General features: G+C 45.0%; 1 protein-coding gene across 1 annotated transcript in view; it reads right to left on the bottom strand.

Moving 5' to 3' along the window:
• The window catches only part of LOC122941012 (nicotinamide N-methyltransferase-like), a 32,906-nt gene extending 12,504 nt beyond the window's left edge, over positions 1 to 20,402 (bottom strand). Inside the window, exon 1 of the mRNA XM_044297983.1 lies at positions 20,194 to 20,402. Within this exon, the coding sequence (XP_044153918.1) occupies positions 20,194 to 20,341 (148 nt within the window). The 5' untranslated portion in view covers positions 20,342 to 20,402. The remainder of the gene's footprint in view (positions 1 to 20,193) is intronic.
• Between the last annotated feature and the right edge of the window lie 2,283 nt (positions 20,403 to 22,685).

Raw genomic sequence — 22,685 nt, 5'->3', positions numbered from 1 at the left:
AATATCATTCCCAAAATGCTACAAACATGAAGTAGACATATGGGGAATGTAAAGTCATTACAATTTTTGGGGGTATTACTATGTATTACAGAAGTAGAGAAACTGAAACTTTGAAATTTGCAAATTTTTGCAATTTTGGGGTAAATGAGGTATTATTTTGTGCAAAAAAAAAATATTTTTTTGACTTCATTTTACCACTGTCATGAAGTAACATATGTGATGAAAAAACAATCTCAGAACGGCCTGGATAAGTCAAAGCGTTTTAAAGTTATCAGCACTTAAAGTGACAGTGGTCAGATTTGCAAAAAAATGGCCTGGTCCTTAAGGTGAAATAAGGCTGTGTCCCTAAGGGGTTAAGGACCAGTTCAGTTCTGAAGTCACTTTGTGGGGCTTACATAATAGAAACCACCGATGAATGACCCCATTTTAGAGACTACACCCCTAAACCAAAACCGATTTTACAAACTGTGGTAACACCTTAGATGAAATTTCAGAATTTCACTTTTTGAGCAGATTTTCCATTTCAATCCAATTTTTCCAGTAAAAAAAAAGGGTTAACAGCCAAACAAAAAAGGGTTAACAGCCAAACAAAACTCCATACTTATTACCCTGATTCTGCAGTTTACAGAAACACCCCATATGTGGTGGTATACTGCTATATGGGTACTTGGCAGGGCGCAGAAGAAAGGGAGCAATATATGGTTTATGGAGGGAAGATTTAACTGGGATAATTTTAAGTTGCCATGTTACATTTGAAGACCCCCTGATGCACCCCCTGATGGAGTAGAAACTTCAAAAAAGTGACCCAATTTTGGAAACTACGGGATAAGGTGATAGTTTCATTGATACTATTTTAGGGTACATATGATTTTTGTTGCCCTATATTAAGCTTTTTTGAGGTAAAGTAACAAACAATTGACTGTTCTGGAACTTTTTGGAAACTACGGGATAAGGTGATAGTTTCATTGATACTATTTTAGGGTACATATGATTTTTGTTGCCCTATATTAAGCTTTTTTGAGGTAAAGTAACAAACAATTGACTGTTCTGGAACTGGAACACGATGATATCAAATATGTCTGTTGCCACCTTATGTTTTATTGTTTGTTTCAGTTTTACATAAAGCATAAAAAAAATAATTATGTCTCCATATCCTTAGAGTCACAATTTTTATTTAAATTTTTGGGGCAATTGTCTTAAGTAGGGGCTCATTTTTGCAGAATTGATTGGTACTATTTTGGGGTGCATGTGACTTTTTTATAGCTTGATATTACACTTTTTGTTATATAAGGTGACACCTGAAGAGTTAGGTCATGTGATATTTTTATAGAGCTGCTGGTGAGCTGACCCTGTAAAACATTGTAGGTGAGGGCCTGCTGGTGAGCTGACCATCTAAAAAAATATATGCAAGGACCTGCAGCTCAGCTGACCCTCTAAAACATTGTAGGTGAGGGCCTGCTGGTGATCTTACCCTCTAAAAAATTAAATGCGATGGCATGCTGGTGAGCTGACTCTGTAAAACATTGTAGGTGAGGGCCTGCTGGTGAGATGACCCTCTAAACAATTATATGAGTGGGCCTGCAGCTGAGCTGACCCTGTAAAACATTGTAGGTGAGGGCCTGCTGGTGATGTTAACCTCTAAAAAATTATATGCAAGGGCCTGCAGCTGAGCTGACCCCGTAAAACATTATATGCGTAGAGCATATATGTTAGGGCATTATATGCGACAAATAAGCATGTTGATATAAAAGAGGAGGAGGAGAAAACTAAGATTCAACCATATACCCTTGTTTGTGGTGGAAGGGGTGCATGGGAATACAGTGTATTCAGTACATTATAAACAACACATTTAAAGTGCCTTTATGTTCATCAGCTTTTCTCTGGTGGAGTCGAGAAGTCATGGTCAATCCAGGCCTTGTTCATTTTTATAATCAACCTGTCAGCATTTTCAGTTGACAGGTGGATACGCTTATCGGTTATAATGCCACCAGCAGCACTAAATACCCGCTCAGACAAAACGCTGGCGGCAGGGCAGGCCAACACCCCCAAGGTGTAGAGCGCCAGTTTGTGCCATGTGTCCAGCTTGGACACCCTTTAGTTGTAAGGCACTAAGGGATCATTGAGGACGCTGACACGGTCTGCTATGTACTCCTTCACCATCCTCCAAAATTTTTACCTCCTTGTGACACTAGGCTATGCATCATGGTGAGGGTGCTGGCGGGCTGTCATGAAACTGTTCCAGGACATGGAGAGTGTTGCCCTGCCTCTCTTGGAACTGCTGTGTGTTCCCCTTGTCTCCCTTCCTTGGTTGGCCAAGGAACTACGGACTCTGCCGTTGTCAGATATACATTTTCGGAGCAATTTTTCAACAAGGATCTTCTGGTATTGTACCATTTTGTTCGTCCTCTCCACCAGAAGAATGAGAGGTTTTCTTTGTAGCGGGGGTCAAGAAGGGTGAACAGCCAGTAATCCGTGTTGTCTAAAATGCGTTTAACGCAGCCTAACATGAAGTCAGCCATGTGTGCCAGAGTACCAACAGGCAAGACTTCGCTGTCGTCATCAGGAGGATCACTCTCAATCTCCTCATCCTCTTCCTCCTTGTCACTACCAGAGCTTTGAGACGTTCTCACAGCTCTGTTTCTCCACCCCTGTGATGATGTCACTACTAGAGCTTGGAGGAGTTCCCTCTGCCCTGTTTCTCCGCCTCTGTGATGAGGTCTATACTTTCTGTTTCCTTCCTCCCAGCTGTCACTCCTGTGTTTGATTTCGTTGCCTTTAAATCACCCCTCCTCCTTTGTACAGGTGCGGATTATACTTTTCATTTGAGCTGTATCTCTCGCTTGAGTATCTTCACCTGTGTGATATCTTTTCACTGGATCTGTGTTCTGCTGAAGCAAGTACTTCGGATATTGTCTGCTGACTTTGGATCTGTTTTCACTGAAGCCGCAGCTCCTTCAGTTAAGTGTACATTCATTTGTGATTTTCTGTTTGCTGGATCCCAGGTGACCCTGACTCCCTCCGTATCTAGTGTAGGGAGCCGGTGGTAGTGTCCCCTCACTTTTGTAGAGTGTTCAGGTGTTATATAGTCGAGGTACGAGGATATGCGATCATCCACCATTGGGGTGTTCGCATAGGCTGAGCAATTTAGGGAGAGCTTTTAGGGTCTGACAGGGGTCACCCTTTATCCTCCTTAGTTTGGGTCCGGTGAGTTGCTTTTCACTGTGTAGGCTCTTGTTGCTCACTTACAGCCGTGACATTATAATCCGCCAAACCGTCCTTTTTTTGACATGGATCCGCTTTCTGACCTGGTTGACCGCATGCAGGGTCTTTCTTTGGAGGTAGCGGATCTCCGTCAATCTATGAAGCTTCAAGCATTGGGCTCTGCTCCGGCCCATGGAGTCTGTTGCGAGCCAAAGGTCTCACTTCTGGAAACATTCTCCGGGGGCAGTGAGAATTTTGTTCGTTTCAGAGAGGCAGGCAAACTCCATTTTTGCTTGTGTCCCCATTCCTCTGGTAATGAGGAACAGAGGGTGAGGATTGTCATCTCCCTGCTCAGGGGTAGTGCTCAGACTTGGGCTTTTTCGTTGCCATCGGGGACCCCTCCCTTCGATCCGTGGAAAGATTTTTTGTGGCCCTGGGCCAGATATATGATGACCCGGATCGTGTTGCTCTGGCCGAATCTAACTTACGTTTTTTATGCCAGAACAAACTGTCTGCGGAGCTTTATTGTTCTGAATTTCGGAGATGGGCAGCTGATTCAGGTTGAAATGATGCTGCACTCCGGAGTCAGTTCTCTCATGGTCTCTCAGAGAGATTGAAAGATGCGTTTGCTTTTCATGAGAGACCAACGTCCTTAGAGTCTGCCATGTCATTGGCGGTACACCTTGACAGGCGTCTAAGAGAAAGAAACAAGACCTCTCTGTCCAGTCATTTTCAGTCTTGGGGCAGTGGTGCGGACTCATTCAGTGTGCAGGGGCCTTATCCTCTCTCGGTTCCCTCTATAAAGGAGCCCATGCAGCTAGGTTGACTTGCCCCTGATAAAGGAGGATTTAGTCCTCAGAGTATGGTGTGTTTTTGTTGTGGGGGCATAGGTCATTTGGTAAATGTTTGTCCATCTAGGAAATTCTTGAACTGTACAAAGAGTTATAATAAGAGAAAAACCTCAATAGGTAAATCATCAAACTCTGCTTCATCTGCTACTTTGGGCAAAGTTGATGTAGGAATTGATGCTTTTCCTCTGACCTGCAGTTCCCGTTTTCTCCTTTCTGCCAGGGTAGCGCTAGGGAGCAAAGTCATTTCTTGTGAAATTTTTGTCGATAGTGGAGCGGCCGTCAATCTTATTGATACTCAATTTGTAGCCATGCATGGTTTTCAGGTTTGCACATTAGAAAAGGATATACCTGTTTTTGCTATTGACTCTGCTCCACTCTCACAGAGATCCCTGAAGGGCATTGTTCACAATATCCGGTTAGCGGTAGGTGACACTCATGTGGAGGATATATCTTGTTTTGTCCTTAACGGATTGCCTTCTCCTCTAGTTTTGGGGTTACCCTGGCTCACTAGACATAACCCCACTATTGATTGGCAAGGAAGGCAAATAAATGAGTGGAGTGAGTTTTGTAAAGAGAATTGTCTCACAGTGTTTTTTGCAGAGGTGTCTACTAAAACGGTACCATCATTTCTCTCTGATTTCTCGGACGTGTTTTCCGAGAGCGGTGTTCGGGAGCTACCTCCTCATCGGGAGTTTGACTGTCCCATTAACCTCATTCCCGGCGCCAAGCTGCCAAAAGCACGCCTCTACAATCTCTCACAACCGGAAAGAATCGCAATGCGATCTTATATCTCTGAGAGTCTCGATAAGGGGCATATTCGTCCCTCAAAATCACCTGTTGCCGCTGTTTTTTTTTTTTTTTTTTAAAAAGAAAGATGGCTCTCTGAGAGCTGAACCGTATCACGATTCGCGATCCCTATCCCCTTCCTCTGATCCCGGACTTCTTCAACCAAATTGTTGGGGCCAAGGTTTTTTCCAAATTGGATTTGAGAGGCGCGTACAACCTGGTCAGGGTCAGAGAGGGGGATGAATGGAAAACGGCCTTTAATACCCCTAACGGACATTTTGAGAATCTCGTTATGCCTTTCGGCCTGATGAATGCTGCGGCCGTCTTTCAGCATTTTGTTAACAGTATTTTCTACCATTTAATGGGGAAATTTGTATTGGTGTATCTTGATGATATTTTGATTTTTTCCCCTGATGTTCAGACCCATCAGGATCATCTTTTTCAGGTTCTGCGGATTCTGCGGGAGAATAAATTGTACGCCAAGCTGGAGAAATGTGTTTTTATGGTATCGGAGATTACATTTCTGGGTTTTCTCCTCTCTGCTTCTGGTTTTCGCATGGATCCAGAGAAGGTGGTCCGTGCTGTGCTGGAGTGGGATCTTCCCGAGAATCAGAAGGCATTGATGCGCTTTCTGGGTTTTGCGAACTATTACAGAAAGTTCATTTTGAATTATTCCTCTGTTGTCAAACCCCTCACTGACATGACAAAAAAGGGGGCGGATTTTTCCTCTTGGTCGGAGGAGACGCTTGCAGCTTTTTCTAAGATTAAAGAGAGTTTTGCATCTGCTCCCGTCTTGGTGCATCCCAATGTTTCCTTACCTTTTATCGTTGAGGTGGATGCTTCCGAGGTGGGTGTGGGTGCGGTTTTGTCCAAGGGCCCTTCTCCTGCCAAGTGGCGACCCTGTGCCTTTTTCTCTAAAAAAAACTCTCCCCGGCAGAGAGAAACTATGATGTGGCAGATAGGGAGTTGTTGGCCATCAAGTTGGCTTTCGAGGAATGGCGCCATTGGTTGGAGGGGGCCAGGCACCCTATCACCGTTTTTACCGACCATAAGAATCTGGCGTACTTGGAGTCGGCCAGGCGTATGAACCCGAGACAGGCCAGATGGTCTCTGTTCTTCTCCAGATTCAGTTTTGTCATTACATTCTGCCCTGGGATCAAAAATGTGAAGGCAGATGCTCTCTCTCGCTGTTTTCCGGCTCTTCGTAAGTCGGTGGAGGGTTTTGTGGCTGCTTGTGAGACGTGCGCTCGCGCTAAGGTCCCTCATTCACGGCCTTCAGGTCCCCTTCTCCCGTTACCAAATACCTTCCCGTCCTTGGACACACCTCTCCATGGACTTTATCACAGATCTTCCTCGTTCCTCAGGGAAGTCGGTAATCCTGGTGGTGGTGGACCGTTTTAGCAAGATGGCTCATTTCGTACCCTTCCCTGGTTTACCCAGTGCTAAAACGTTGGCGCAAGCTTTTGTCGACCATATTGTTAAATTGCATGGCATTCCCTCGGATATTGTTTCCGATAGAGGCACGCAGTTTGTGTCCAGATTCTGGAAGGCTTTCTGTTCTCGCCTGGGGGTTCGGCTGTCCTTCTCTTCTGCTTTTCACCCGCAGTCGAATGGTCAGACTGAACGCGTCAACCAGAATCTGGAGACATATTTGCGCTGTTTTGTGGCAGAGAACCAGGAGGATTGGTGTTCATTTCTCCCTCTTGCTGAGTTTGCTCTGAACAACCGTCATCAGGAATCTTCTGATAAGTCACCATTCTTTGGTGCATATGGGTTCCATCCACAGTTTGGGACATTCTCGGGAGGGGCTCCCTCTGATTTGCTTGAGGAGGAGAGATTTTCCTTGTCTTTGTCTATCATTTAGCAAAAGATTCAGAGTAATCTTAGAAAGATGAGGGAGAAATATAAGCGTGTGGCTGATAAGAGACGTATGCCTGGTCCGGACCTGAATGTGGGTGATCTGGTGTGGTTGTCTACAAGAAATATTAAACTGAAGGTTCCCTCCTGGAAATTGGGTCCCAAGTTTATTGGGCCTTATAAAATCTTGTCAGTCGTCAATCCTGTTGCCTTCCGTCTTGATCTTCCACGGGTTTGGAAGATACATAATGTATTTCACAGGGCTCTTTTAAAACCATATGTCCAGCCCACGGTGCCCTCCTCTTTGCCTCCTCCTCCGATTTTGGTTGATGGCAATCTGGAGTTTGAGGTTTCCAGAATTGTGGACTCTCGCATTGTCTGCGGTTCTCTTCAGTACCTCGTTCATTGGAAGGGTTATGGTCCTGAGGAGAGGATGTGGGTTCCGGTGTTGAACATTAAAGCCACTCGCTCATCCTGAGAAGGTGGGTCCTGGGTGTCCGGAGTCCACCCGTAGAGGGGGGGGGTACTGTCACTACCAGAGCTTTGAGACGTTCTCACAGCTCTGTTTCTCCACCCCTGTGATGATGTCACTACTAGAGCTTGGAGGAGTTCCCTCTGCCCTGTTTCTCCGCCCCTGTGATGAGGTCTATACTTTCTGTTTCCTTCCTCCCAGCTGTCACTCCTGTGTTTGATTTCGTTGTCTTTAAATCACCCCTCCTCCTTTGTACAGGTGCAGATTATACTTTTCATTTGAGCTGTATCTCTCGCTCGAGTATCTTCACCTGTGTGATATCTTTTCACTGGATCTGTGTTCTGCTGAAGCAAGTACTTCGGATATTGTCTGCTGACTTTGGATCTGTTTTCACTGCAGCCGCAGCTCCTTCAGTTAAGTGTACATTCATTTGTGATTTTCTGTTTGCTGGATCCCAGGTGACCCTGACTCCCTCCGTATCTAGTGTAGGGAGCCGGTGGCCGTGTCCCCTCACTATTGTAGAGTGTTCAGGTGTTATATAGTCGAGGTACGAGGATATGCGATCATCCACCATTGGGGTGTTCGCATAGGCTGAGCAATTTAGGGAGAGCTTTTAGGGTCTGACAGGGGTTACCCTTTATCCTCCCTAGTTTGGGTCCGGTCAGTTGCTTTTCATTGTGTAGGCTCTAGTTGCTCACTTACAGCCGTGACACTCCTCTTCTGCCCACCCACGCTGAACAGATGGAATTAAACTTCCATGGGTACTACCCTCTGTAGCGGAGGCAACCGTCTCCTGCTCCATCTCCTCCTCTACATCATCCAATTCGCGCTGAGAAGACGAACTGAGGTTGGTCTGGCTATCACCCTGTGTAATGTATTCCCCCATTTCCACCTCTTCCAAATGCAAAGCTGCGTCCTAAATTGTGAGCACCGACCGTTTGAGTAGACACAGAAGTGGGATGGTTACGCTGATAATAGCGTCATTACCCCTCACTATCTGTGTTGATTCCTCAAAGTTTCTTAAAACCTCACAGAGGTCAGACATCCATGCCCACTCCTCAATTGTGAATAGCAGAAGCTGATTGGAAAGGCGACGACCATGTTGCAGCTGGTATTCCACTACTGCCCTCTGCTGCCCACAAAGCCTGGCCAACATGTGGAACATCGAGTTCCAGCATGTGCTCACGTCACACAACAGTCAGTGAGCTGGCAATTTCAAGCGCTGCTGCAGTATTGACAGACCGGCTGAAGCTGTCGATGACTTGCGAAAATGTGCACACACGCGGCGCACCTTCACCAGTAGCTCAGGAAAATTAGGGTAGGTTTTGAGAAACCGCTGAACCACTAAGTTTAAGACGTGGGCTAGGCATGTGATGTGTCTGAGCTTGCTGAGCTCCAAAGCCGCCACCAAGTTACGGCCATTATCAGACACAACCATGCCTGGTTCTAGGTTGAGTGGCGAGAGCCACAGCTCGGTCTGGTCTCTTATCCCCTGCCACAGCATTGCGGCGGTGTGCTGTTTGTCCCCTAAGCATATCAGCTTCAGCTAGGCCTGTTACCGCTTCCCCACTGCAGTGCTACACTGTTTCAAGCTACCGACTGATGACTGACTGGTGCTGCATGCGAATAATTCGGAGGTGGAAGTGGAGGAGGAGGCAGAGGAGGAGAAGTGGGGGTTGTAGCCATTAACATAGGTGCTGGTGGAAACCCTGATCGACGTAGGGCCTGCAATCCTTGGCGTCGGTAGCACCTGTGCCATCCCAGGGTACGACTTCATCCCGGCCTCCACAACATTCACCTAGTATGCCTTCAAGGAAATGTATCGTCCCTGGCCAAATGCACTTGTCCATGTGTCCGTGGTTAAGTGGAACTTCCAAGGAACTGCGTTGGTCAGGGCACGTGTGATGTTACGGGACACATTTTGGTGTAAGGCGGGCACGGCACACCTTGAAAAATAGTGACGTCTGGGGACTGCATAACTCGGGAAGGCCACCGACATCAGGCTGTGGAAGGCCACAGTGTCCACAAGCCTAAATGGCAACATTTCCAGGGCCAGTAAAATGCCTGTGGCAAGGACATTTGTTTGCTGCGCTCAGTTTTGTATGGCACAGGTTGCAAATCAAAATTCTTTTGTCGTCCACACTTTCCTCAAAAAAGCATCAGACTGCGGAACACCTACCCTCTTGGCAAGGGAGATTTCCACAAGGGGGTGCTCCATGGAACAGTTGCGGACCTTTTTGGTGTGGCCCGCCTTGTCCCTTTTGCCACCCCACTGCCTCTTTCAGCCTGTTGCGGTGCAGTAGATCCCTCCCCCTCTGTTCTGCTGTCCTCGCTCGGCTTTCCACCTCGGCTTTCCAGGTTGGGTCAGTGACTTTATCATCCACCACCTCCTCTTCCATTTCCTCACGCTGCTCATCCTCCTGACCTAACCATTACCTCAGTGATTGACAACTGTGTCTCATCTTCTTCATCAACCTCTTGAGACAGTAATTGCCGTTGAGTTATTGGCAACTGTGTCTCCTCATCATCCACCTCATTAAACAGTAATTGCCGTTTCCCACTGTCATCTTCTTGTGATTGTGGATGCTCAAGAGTTTGGGAATCAGGGCACAAGATCTGTCCCTCTTCAAGTGTGCTTGGCAAGAGGGACAAATCAAGGAATGGTGCTGAAAAGAGCTCCTCAGAATATCCAAGTGTGGGATCACTTGTTTGCCCAGACTCTCCATGTTGGGAGGAATAAGGATTAGGGTGAGGATTGGGTTGAGCAGATTCTTGGCTACTGAGACTGGACTTGGTGGAAGACAGGGTGGTGCTTAATAGACTGGAAGCATTATCTGCTGCAATCCATCTGACCACCGGTCATGACTCTGGTCTGACTTCAAGAGTGGTGCCCTGCGCTGCCCTGCAAACTGGGACATGAAGCTAGGTATCGTGGATGATTGTTTTTCTTGTGCTCTGGCAGCAGGCACAGTTTCACCGCACCCAGGGCCACGGCCTCTGCGTGCACCATCAGCATCACGGCCACTGCCCCGTCCCTTACTGCTTGCCTTCTTCATATTAAATGTTATTATATGATTGAAAGTCTGTCACACGTACAGGTAGCGTAGGATTTGGAAGTGTATGCGCAAACAAATTTAAAAAGATATTTGGGATGTGGAAACATCACACAGGAGATATCCCGCAGATAATATCAATGTTGTCACCAGCGGCTAATGAAAAATTACAGGGCATGTCACAGGTATTTGGGATGAGGAAACGTTATACAGGAGAGGTACCACCGGTAAAGTCACTGTAAGCAGCGTCTACGCAAAAAAGTACACTGTATGTCACACTGTTACACTGCAGATGTGGGTGTGGTAATGTCACTGTCAGAAGCGGACACCGTCTATTGAAAAAGTACACTATATGTCACAGATACATTTTTGAAGCGCACACGTTACACTGCAGATGTGGCACTGGTTATGTCACTGTCAGAAGCGGACACCATCTATTGAAAAAGTACACTATATGTCACAGATATTTTTGGGATGCGCACACTTTACACAGGAGATGTGGCGCAGGAGATGTGTCTGCAGCGGCCTAACTATTGTACACACTTTAGCGCAGGATGTGCTAACAAGAGATATTGCTGCCACACACACACTTAGAAGGACTTTTGGGTCTGTCAATTTTTAGCTATTTAACACAGGTTGAGCTAAAAATATAGATTGCTGCTGCCACGCACAATAGTCCTTAACCACCTCTCGACCGCCTAATGCACGGATGCGTCCGGGAGGTGGTTGATTTACTCCTCCTGGACGCATCCGTGCGTCATCTCGCGAGACGCGAGATTTCGGTCACAGCCGGCCCGCGCATGCGCATCGTGGGCCGGCAAAAGTTCAAGGAGCATTTCGTCAGCAACCTGCCAGCCAATGATCGCGGCTGGCAGGTTGCTGATTAAAAAAAAAAACAATCAGAAGCCACATAGCAGATCATATTAGTGTCACGACCCTTGGTCATTGGTCGTGACTCTTGTGGCCGCATGCAGTTGCCGGCGGTCTTGGTGTTGTTGTCAATCACAGGTGAGGGCTATAGTATGTTGCCTCACCTGTGGTTGCCGCTGGCAACATTTGGTATTTGGCAGCAGTGCAGCCTGAGTGGTGTTAGGCAGCTTGCTGCGGTAGGCATGCGGTTGCTCCTGGCAACCTCTCCTATAGGTGTGCCTTTTATCAGTGTGCACTTTGTGTGTTGCCCTTGGCAACGTGTTTTTGTGTGCACTCCCTTGTCTGTTTGTTGTGCACGAGGTTGTGTTGGTTGTATGCACTTGGACACCTCCCTTCACCTGCGGTTGTCCGCGGCAACGTCTGGTGTTGTGTGCATGTGGTGGCAGGGTCTCGGCCTGCTGGTTGTTCTTCAGGACACTGTTGCCACGCATGCCGTTGTCAGCGGTAACAGGTGAGTGAGTGTGTGTGCTATTTCTCTTTAAGTTGGTGTTTTCCCTTCCCTTCTGTGGTGTAGGAAGGGTTAACTCCCTTCCCAGTGTGTGTGATGTCACTGGGTGTGTTCTGACCGGTGGGTGTGGCCACTCAGGCCTATAAAGCCTCTGTCTCTGGCTTGGCTCAGTAGGTTGCTCTCTGCCAGGCACCGAACGGCTGGGGGTTTCCCCCACCTCAAACCGTGACAATTAGTAAATATGATCTGTTATATGGCTACCCTGCTCCTCTGCTGGTCCTTTTCGTCGGTTGGATCCAGCAGAGGAGCAGGCTTCACAGTGAGTACACCAAACACCACATACTAGCCCCAGATCACCCCCCTGAACCCCAATTAACCCTTTGATCACCCCTTTGATCGCCCCTGTCAATCACTAGTGAAAGGAAAAAAGTGATCAGTGCAAACTGTCACTTTTTTTTTCCACTGGTATTGACTGTTAGGTTTTAGGATAGTTTAGGCCCCTTGGTTAGGTAGTTTAGGGATCAGTTAGCGCCCAGCCCACCGCACCGCAGTCCCTTATTCGCTGATTAGCGTATCGCTTATCAGCATTTCTACTTTTATAGTATCTGGAAGTGATCAAAACTGATCACGGTCAGATCTATAATTGTATTAGTGTCACTTTAGTTCGCCCTCCACCCAAAACGCAGTGTTTGCCTGATCAGGCCTGATCGGTCGCCCACACGTGCGTTCACCCACGCCCGCCCCACCGCAGTGACAAAAAATATTTTTTTTTTGATCACTGCACATTCACTTTACACGCGCTGCGGCGATAAAAAAAAATCAGTTTTGATATTTTTTATCAAACGCAGCGGCCTCCAGTACTTCGCTAGCCTCCCATTTGTAAGACAGGCTTGCTTTTTTTCTTGGGTAGTCTCAGGGAATACCCCTAAATTTAGTTGCCCAAATGTCAAACAGGGGGTATTCTTCTGAAGAGGCCTACAGGCTTCTGACCCAGCCTGATACCACCAGGCGTACCCGGCCCTGTGTCGCTAGACCGCAGGTTGCGCAGGATCCGCTTCAAGAGCAGCAGAGTGGGGCTGGAGCAGCGCAGCCCTTCCTGGACCTAGTACCAGCACTGCCGTAGAACATGGTGAAGTAGCGAGCACCAGAAGGGCAGTTGAAGCTGGTACAGTGGCACGTGCAGTAGTGACCCCGTCGCCGCCACCACAAAGACGTGCCCGTAGAGCCCCTAGAATCCCTGAGGTGCTGGCAAACCCTAATTGGCAGTCCCCAACTTCAGCCGCACCTGTAGTTCCCCCTTTCACCGCCCAGTCTGGAGTTTGGGTTGAGACAGCTCAGATCGGTTCGGCCCTGGGATTTTTTGAGCTGTTCTTGACTGCGGAGCTCTTATACTTAGTTGTGGCAGAAACAAATCGGTATGCCACATAATTTATAACCGCTAACCCGGGAAGCTTTTATGCCCAGCCTTTCCGGTGGAAACCAGTCCAAGTTTCCGAAATTATTATTTTTTGGGGCCTTCTCCTCAACATGGGTCTAACTAAAAAGCATGAATTGCGGTCATATTGGTCCACAAACCCAATTCATCACATGCCCATGTTCTCTGCTGCTATGTCCAGGACACGATTTGAGACCATCCTGCGTTTCCTGCACTTTAGCGACAACACCGCCTCCCGTCCCAGAGGCCACCCAGCTTTTGACCGGCTCCACAAAATTCGGCCCCTCATAGACCATTTCAACCAGAAATTTGCAGATTTGTATACCCCAGAGCAAAACATCTGCGTAGACGAGTCCCTAATACATTTTACCGGGCGCCTTGGCTTCAAACAATACATCGCAAGCAAGCGCACCCGGTATGGGGTCAAATTGCATAAGCTCTGTGAAAGGGCCACAGGCTATACCCACAAATTTCTTATCTATGAGGGAAAAGATCAGACCCTGGAGCCGGTCGGTTGCCCTGACTACCTGGGGAGCAGTGTGAAGATAGTCTGGGACTTGGTGTCACCCTTATTCGGCAAGGGGTACCATCTTTATGTGGACAATTTCTACAAAAGTGTGGCCCTCTTTAGGCATTTGTTTCTAGAACGGATTGGCGCCTGTGGCACCGCGCGAACTAGTCGCGCGGGCTTCCCCCAACGGCTCGTTAGCACCCGTCTTGCAAGGGGGCAGAGGGCCGCACTGTGTAACGAAGAACTGCTCGCGGTGAAATGGAGAGACAAGCGTGACGTTTACATGCTCTCCTCCATTCACGCAGACATGACAATACAAATTGAGCGAGCAACCCGTGTCATTGAAAAGCCCCTCTCAGTCCACGACTATCACATGGGAGGGGTGGACTTCAATGACCAGATGTTGTCTCCGTATTTAGTTTCCCGCAGAACCAGACGCTGGTATAAGAAGGTGTCTGTATATTTGATTCAATTGGCTCTGTATAATAGTTTTGTTCTCTACAGTAAGGCTGGGAGAACACGATCCTTCCTCAAATTTCAGGAAGAGATCATCGAGAGGTTCCGTGGCCCCATCCACCAGTGTAGTTAGCCGTCTACACGAGCGACATTTCCCCAATGTCGTTGCTGGTACCTCAACCCAACCGTCACCCCGAAAAAGATGTCGTGTCTGTAGCAGGAGTGGAATAAGGCGTGACACCCGCTATTTCTATCCTGACTGTCCTGACCACCCTGCCCTATGCTTAGGGGAGTGTTTCCGGAAGTACCAGACACAGGTACACCTAGCATAGGGATCACATCTCACCAGGACAGGCACACAGGGCTATTAGGGCCCATTCACTCACAGCTGCTGCAAACGTCTCCTTTCACCTGGGACAAAGTGCATAACGCACTTCGCCACATCTTTGGGCGATTTGCGCTTTGCACATTGACCCATGGGGAAGGAGAGGTTTGTTCTATAAAGGTAAAAAAAAAAAAAACACCAGTAAGCAAAAAGGTTAATGTTTAGTACAAAAAGTTAAAGTTTATATGTTCTGTTCCAAAGTTAATAAAATTATTGCGTTGCGGCCTTGTTTTTTCTTTTTTAGATTTTTCTTCAGATTACACGCAAGTCGGTGTATGCAGCGCTGCAAGACGAGATTTCTACTCTGCAGTTAAAGATACGTTTGCCAAGGCATACGAGCTGAGGAGGAGGCAGTGTTCCTATGCTTTGGCAAACACTTTGTATATAAAAAATAAAATAAAAAATTCCCAGCAATGATTTATTCATCCACATTGATTGATGTGAATGGAGAAATCTGGTTTGCCAGGGCATACGAGCTAAGTAGGTATGGATGTTGGGCGGAGCTCCTATGTCCTGGTAGACGCCTTTCCCCGCCTTTCCCCTCCCGCATCGATCCACATTGATCGATGCGAATGAAGAAATCTGTGCCGTTCATTTTTTTCTTTCAGCCCAGAGGCTGAACAGGAAAAAAAATCTCATTACCTGTATGCTCAATATAAGGAGAATAGCAGAAACTCCTAATGCTGGCCATACATGTAATGATTGCGGAGACCCTCAAATGCCAGGGCAGTACAAACACCCCACAACTGACCCCATTTTGGAAAGAAGACACCCCAAGGTATTCGCTGAGGAGCATATTGAGTCCATGAAAGATTGAAATTTTTGTCCCAAGTTCAGCGGAAAGTGAGACTTTGTGAGAAAAAACAAAAAAAAATATCAATTTCCGCTAACTTATGCCCAAAAAAAAAATTCTATGAACTCGCCAGGCCCCTCATTGAATACCTTGGGGTGTCTTCTTTCCAAAGTGGGGTCACATGTGGGGTATTTATACTGCCCTGGCTTTTTAGGGGCCCTAAAGCGTGAGAAGAAGTCTGGGATCCAAATGTCTAAAAATGCCCTCCTAAAAGGAATTTGGGCACCTTTGCGCATCTAGGCTGCAAAAAAGTGTCACACATGTGGTATCGCCGTACTCAGGAGAAGCTGGGGAATGTGTTTTGGGGTGTCATTTTACATATACCCATAATGGGTGAGATAAATATTTTGGTCAAATGCCAACTTTGTATAAAAAAATTGGAAAAGTTGTCTTTTGCCAAGATATTTCTCTCACGCAGCATGGTTATATGTAAAATGACACCCCAAAACACATTTCCCAACTTCTCCTGAGTACGGCGATACCAGATGTGTGACACTTTTTTGCAGCCTAGGTGGGCAAAGGGACCCATATTCCAAAGTGCACCTTTCGGATTTCACCGGTCATTTTTTACAGATTTTGATTGCAAAGTACTTCTCACACATATGGGCCCCTAAATTGCCAGGGCAGTATAACTACGCCACAAGTGACCCCATTTTGGAAAGAAGACACCCCAAGGTATTCCGTGAGGGGCATGGCGAGTTCCTAGAATTTTTTATTTTTTGTCGCAAGTTAGTGGAATATGAGGCTTTGTAAGGAAAAAAGAAAAAAAAATCATCATTTTCCGCTAACTTGTGACAAAAAATAAAAAATTCTAGGAACTCGCAGTGCCCCTCACGGAATACCTTGGGGTGTCTTCTTTCCAAAATGGGGTCACTTGTGGTGTAGTTATACTGCCCTGGCAATTTAGGGGCCCAAATGTGTGAGAAGTACTTTGCAATCAAAATCTGTAAAAAATGACCGGTGAAATCCGAAAGGTGCACTTTGGAATATGTGCCCCTTTGCCCACCTAGGCTGCAAAAAAGTGTCACACATCTGGTATTGCCGTACTCAGGAGAAGTTGGGGAATGTGTTTTGGGGTGTCATTTTACATATAACCATGCTGGGTGAGAGAAATATCTTGGCAAAAGACAACTTTTCCCATTTTTTTATACAAAGTTGGCATTTGACCAAGATATTTCTCTCACCCAGCATGGGTATATGTAAATTGACACCCCAAAACACATTCCCCAACTTCTCCTGAGTACGGCGATACCAGATGTGTGACACTTTTTTGTAGCCAAGGTGGGCAAAGGGGCACATATTCCAAAGTGCACCTTTCGGATTTTGCAGGCCATTTTTTACACATTTTGATTGCAAAGTACTTCTCACACATTTGGGCCCCTAAATTGCCAGGGCAGTATAACTACGCCACAAGTGACACCATTTTGGAAAGAAGACACCCCAAGGTATTCCGTGAGGGGCATGGCGAGTTCCTAGAATTTTTTATTTTTTGTCGCAAGTTAGTGGAATATGAGACTTTGTAAGAAAAAATAAAATAAAAAAAATCATCATTTTCCGCTAACTTGTGACAAAAAATAAAAAGTTCTATGAACTCACTATGCCCATCAGCGAATACCTATGGGTGTCTACTTTCCGAAATGGGGTCATTTGTGGGGTTTTTCTACTGTTTGGGCATTGTAGAACCTCAGGAAACATGACAGGTGCTCAGAAAGTCAGAGCTGCTTCAAAAAGCGGAAATTCTCATTTTTGTACCATAGTTTGTAAACGCTATAACTTTTACCCAAACCATTTTTTTTGCCCAAACATTTTTTTTTATCAAAGACATGTAGAACAATAAATTTAGCGAAAAATAAATATATGGATGTTGTTTTTTTGCAAAATTTTACAGCTGAAAGTGAAAAATGTCATTTTTTTGCAAAAAAATCGTTACATTTTGATTAATAACAAAAAAAAGTTCTAATGTCAGCAGCAATGAAATACCACCAAATGAAATCTCTATTAGTGAGAAGAAAAGGAGGTAAAATTCATTTGGGTGGTAAGTTGCATGACCGAGCGATAAACGGTGAAAGTAGTGTAGTGCAGAAGTGTAAAAAGTGGCCTGGTCATTAAGGGGGTTTTAGCTAGCGGGGTTGAAGTGATTAAAAGGACTTAGATCTCTGAATAGTTTTGGTGGTAAAAATATCCTTAAATCACTCCCTACACGGTCTGTCCCTTCCTTAGCACAGCTCTCCCTGACTAAGAATGAGCCGAACATGGATTATCGGGTGCTATAAAGCTATATATATTTTTGAGTGCATACACCTTTTTGATCGCTTAGTACACTTTTTGTGATGTAAGGTGACAAAAAAATTATTTTTGGACACCTTTTAATGTAATTTTTTACGGCATTCACCTGAGGGGTTACGTCATGTATTATTTTAATAGTGCTGGTTGTTACGGACACAGTGATACCTAATAGGTCAACTTTTTCTTTTTTAATCACATTAACACAATAAAAGCTTTTTTTCTGGGGGCCATATTTTTTTGGGGGGGGCGATTATCTTAGGTAGAGTATAATTTTTTGCATGATGAGATGACGGTTTGATTGGTACTATTTTGGGGTACATATGACTATTTGATCACTTGGTATTACATTTTTTGTGATGTAAGGTGACATAAAAAATTGTGGTTTTAGCAGAGTTTTTTTTTTTTTTTTTTACAGCATTCAGGTGGTGGGGTGGATCATGTGATATTTTTATAGAGCCGGTGGTTAGGGACACAGCAATACCCAATATGTCTTTTTTTTTTTCTTTTTTTCTTCTTTTTTTACAATTGTGTGTGTTTTATTGTGGGAAAGGGCCTTTTTTTACTTGAACCTTTATTTTTTATAACTTTTTATTTTAGTCACACTCTGGGACTCCCACTTCTGGGGGTCTGATCCCCTCTGCAATGTACTACAATACATCCTGTATTGTAATGCATTACATGTCGGCTTTTACACTGACAGCCTGCCTGTGAGACCCAGCCTAAGGGGCAGGATCTCACAGTTTTCCATAGAAGGCAAGCTCTGATGCCTATGGAAGGCATTGGGCTGCCTTCTCTGCCATCAGGTCCCCATCATTGCAGCGCGGCACAGTCACCCTCCGCAAACCCCCTGCAAAGCTTTGACTGTGGTATACAAAGGGGTTAATACACTACGTGCAGAATTATTAGGCAAATTAGTATTTTGACCACATCATCCTCTTTATGCATGTTGTCTTACTCCAAGCTGTATAGGCTCGAAAGCCTACTACCAATTAAGCATATTAAGGTGATGTGCATCTCTGTAATGAGAAGGGGTGTGGTCTAATGACATCAACACCCTATATCAGGTGTGCATAATTATTAGGCAACTTCCTTTCCTTTGGCAAAATGGGTCAAAAGAAGGACTTGACAGGCTCAGAAAAGTCAAAAATAGTGAGATAGCTTGCAGAGGGATGCAGCACTCTTAAAATTGCAAAGCTTCTGAAGCGTGATCATTGAACAATCAAGCGTTTCATTCAAAATAGTCAACAGGGTCGCAAGAAGTGTGTAGAAAAACCAAGGCGCAAAATAACTGCCCATGAACTGAGAAAAGTCAAGCGTGCAGCTGCCAAGATGCCACTTGCCACCAGTTTGGCCATATTTCAGAGCTGCAACATCACTGGAGTGCCCAAAAGTACAAGGTGTGCAATACTCAGAGACATGGCCAAGGTAAGAAAGGCTGAAAGACGACCACCACTGAACAAGACACACAAGCTGAAACGTCAAGACTGGGCCAAGAAATATCTCAAGACTGATTTTTTTAAGGTTTTATGGACTGATGAAATGAGAGTGAGTCTTGATGGGCCAGGTGGCTGGATTGGTAAAGGGCAGAGAGCTCCAGTCCGACTCAGACGCCAGCAAGGTGGAGGTGGATTACTGGTTTGGGCTGGTATCATCAAAGATGAGCTTGTGGGGCCTTTTCGGGATGAGGATGGAGTCAAGCTCAACTCCCAGTCCTACTGCCAGTTTCTGGAAGACACCTTCTTCAATCAGTGGTACAGGAAGAAGTCTGCATCCTTCAAGAAAAACATGATTTTCATGCAGGACAATGCTCCATCACACGCGTCCAAGTACTCCACAGCGTGGCTGGCAAGAAAGGGTATAAAAGAAGAAAATCTAATGACATGGCCTCCTTGTTCACCTGATCTGAACCCCATTGAGAACCTGTGGTCCATCATCAAATGTGAGATTTACAAGGAGGGAAAACAGTACACCTCTCTGAACAGTGTCTGGGAGGCTGTGGTTGCTGCTGCACGCAATGTTGATGGTGAACAGATCAAAACACTGACAGAATCCATGGATGGCAGGCTTTTGAGTGTCCTTGCAAAGAAAGGTGGCTATATTGGTCACTGATTTGTTTTTGTTTTGTTTTTGAATGTCAGAAATGTATATTTGTGAATGTTGAGATGTTATATTGGTTTCACTGGTAAAAATAAATAATTGAAATGGGTATATATTTGTTTTTTGTTAAGTTGCCTAATAATTATGCACAGTAATAGTCACCTGCACACACAGATATCCCCCTAAAATAGCTAAAACTAAAAACAAACTAAAAACTACTTCCAAAAATATTCAGCTTTGATATTAATGAGTTTTTTGGGTTCATTGAGAACATGGTTGTTGTTCAATAATAAAATTAATCCTCAAAAATACAACTTGCCTAATAATTCTGCACTCCCTGTACACCGGCTTTGGTGTTTTCATTGATGCCTGGCGTATGCAGCAGGGGTCAGCTGTCAGTGACTCCTGGGTCCGTGCCGTTGATCGGGTGGACGCAGCTCCTGCACCTGCCCGATCAGCCCGCAGTACATGTACGGCGCTGATCTTTAAGTCACCAGCGCCGTACACATACCCATAGCCCGTTTTACTAGCATTGGTCAAATACAAATTTTTACTAAAGAATTCTGACTTACCTGAATGAAATGTCTCCACTAGTTCTTTGAGTGCAAACTGTAAATATTCATCTCCCATAGACCCTGAACCCAGCTGATAATAGAACTCCAGATACGCCTTCGGATTGAATAATGTCTGGTATTCATTCTTCCCCGTGAAGTCCGACATAGTTTCTTCTCTGTAGATACTTGCAGAAGTGGCTGTACCGTCTCTGTGCTGGAAATGTCCTCAGTGGACCTCTGGTCTTAATAACTCAAAAACAACTTGTTCTGCCAATTTACTGTTAGTGGTGAGCAAAGTCCTTGTTCACATGACCTCGATGGTATGCAGTTATCTTTTCTGACCTCCCATAGTGCACTGTGAGGACACCAATCATTCTGGGTTGTATACAAAGCATATTACTTACTGGGCAGGACTGGATACTTTATAGATAACATGGCACTGCTCAAAAAGCAAAATAGGGGCACCCATTATTCCTGTGTACCATACCAAAAATGCCCACCCAATGCAACAAGTCAGTGCCCAGATAATACCACCAAACATAACAGTGCCATTTAGGGCCATGTCGTATGTACTGTATATAGTCCACATTAAAACCCAATACACTAGAAAAATAATATGGAGCTTCTCAATATCACAATACTGTATAGTTCTCACATGCTGTAATTCAGTTTGGAAGGAATACCAGCATACACTAATCTATACTACAAAAATGAATGTCCGTTTGTCTGTTCTCTATAGACATCCAAATGTCTGACCCGCTTCACTTTTTTGTTATGTTATTGCCTTGTGCTAAAATGTCATTTTAAAAATCCAGTTTTCCCCTATCATTCGGCACTCAACCACCCCAAATGCAAAAAGTGAAAACAAAATTTTAGAAAAGTTTGCATATTAAAAAGCAAAAATGAAAATTTCACCTGGACATAAGTATTCAGACCCTTTGCTATGACACTTGAAATTTAGCTGTGGGGGGCCCCCCATTTCTCTTGATCACCTTTCAGATGTTTCTATACCTTGAACCCTATGGTCACCCTGGCTGGGCTCCAAAGATCATGTGTGCAGATGGGAGAAACGTCCAGAAGATCAACCATCAATACATCACTCCTCTAATCCAGGGCAGAAAGAAGCCTCTCTTCAGTAAAACATAAAATAAAATAAAAATTAGCAATAAAGCACCTAGATGACTCTCGGTTAGAAACACGATCCTGATGAAACCAAGATTGAACTTTTTGGCCTCAATTCTAAGTGTCATGCTTAGAGGAAAACAGGAACTGCCCAATACCATCCTTACAGTGAAGCATCATCATGCTGTGGGGGTCTTTTCAGCTGCTAGGACAGGAAAATTGGTCAAGGTTGAGGGAGAAGCAGAATGGAGCTGAAGTACAGAAGTAATCTAATTAAAACCTGGTTCAGAGTGCTCTTGACCTCAGACTGGGCTGAAGGTTCACCTTCCAACAAGACAATAACCCTAAGCACACAGCCAAGAGAACACAGGATTAGCTTAGGGACAACTCTGTGAATAGCCTCGAATGGCCCAGCCAGAGCCCTGACTTGAACCGAATCGAACATCTCTAGAGAAACCTAAAACCTAAAAATGGCTGCCCTTTGATTTTCCCCATCTAACCTAACTTATGTCAATGCAAGATTTTACTTTTTCCTTTTCAATAAATTAGGAAATCATTTAGAAAATTCTGTCTTCACTTTGTCATTATGGGTGATGGAGTGCAGATTGATAGGGAAAAACTTGAAATTTATTTTTTACTTTAGCACAAGGCCGCAACAATAACAAAATATGAAAGGTGAAAGTGAAAGGATCTGAAGATTTTCTGAATGCATTGTACATACATAAACAGCACTATAGTACAGATATACAGCTAGTTCAGCTTATCAGGATTTCTGGTAATAACAAGGCACAAGTGTAAAATCTGCCTTTTTCTGGCGCACTCTCCAGGATCCAAAGTTCCTCATTTGACGTTTTTTATTTTTCACATTCTTATCTGCCAGTAGCAGGTCGTGCACCTTACTAGATAATCCTGAATACAGGGAAGGTACAGGGGAGTGGTCGCCCATAGCAACCAATCAGATCACTACTTTCATCTTCAAAGGGGCCTTGATGAGAGATGAAATCTGATTGTTTGCTACGGGCAACCTCTCCTTTTTCTTCTCCACCAGTTCAGATCAATTTTCCCTCATTGTATCTTCTGCTTTTTGGACACATATTAAAATGTACACCATTGGAGGCAATAACCGCGCAACAATGATTTTGCTGCTGAGAGAAAAACATGTGATTTATACTAAGATGGGCGTGCTAATTCCAAATATGAACTCGGAATTTGCCCGACACGTCTAGATTTTAAGTTATACATGCAAAGCCTATTCAGTTATAATATTAATGCATTATATTGGAGATATTCCAATGGACATGTCCAGACCTGTCCGGACACACTCAGGCTGATGTCAGCAGTAAGTATATAAGGCAGGCTGGACGGATTTTGATAAAGTGATCTGTTAT

This window comes from Bufo gargarizans, chromosome 6 (assembly GCF_014858855.1).
Source record: "Bufo gargarizans isolate SCDJY-AF-19 chromosome 6, ASM1485885v1, whole genome shotgun sequence".
In the NCBI taxonomy this organism is placed as follows: domain Eukaryota; kingdom Metazoa; phylum Chordata; class Amphibia; order Anura; family Bufonidae; genus Bufo; species Bufo gargarizans.
This window is presented reverse-complemented; position numbering and strand designations above follow the sequence as displayed.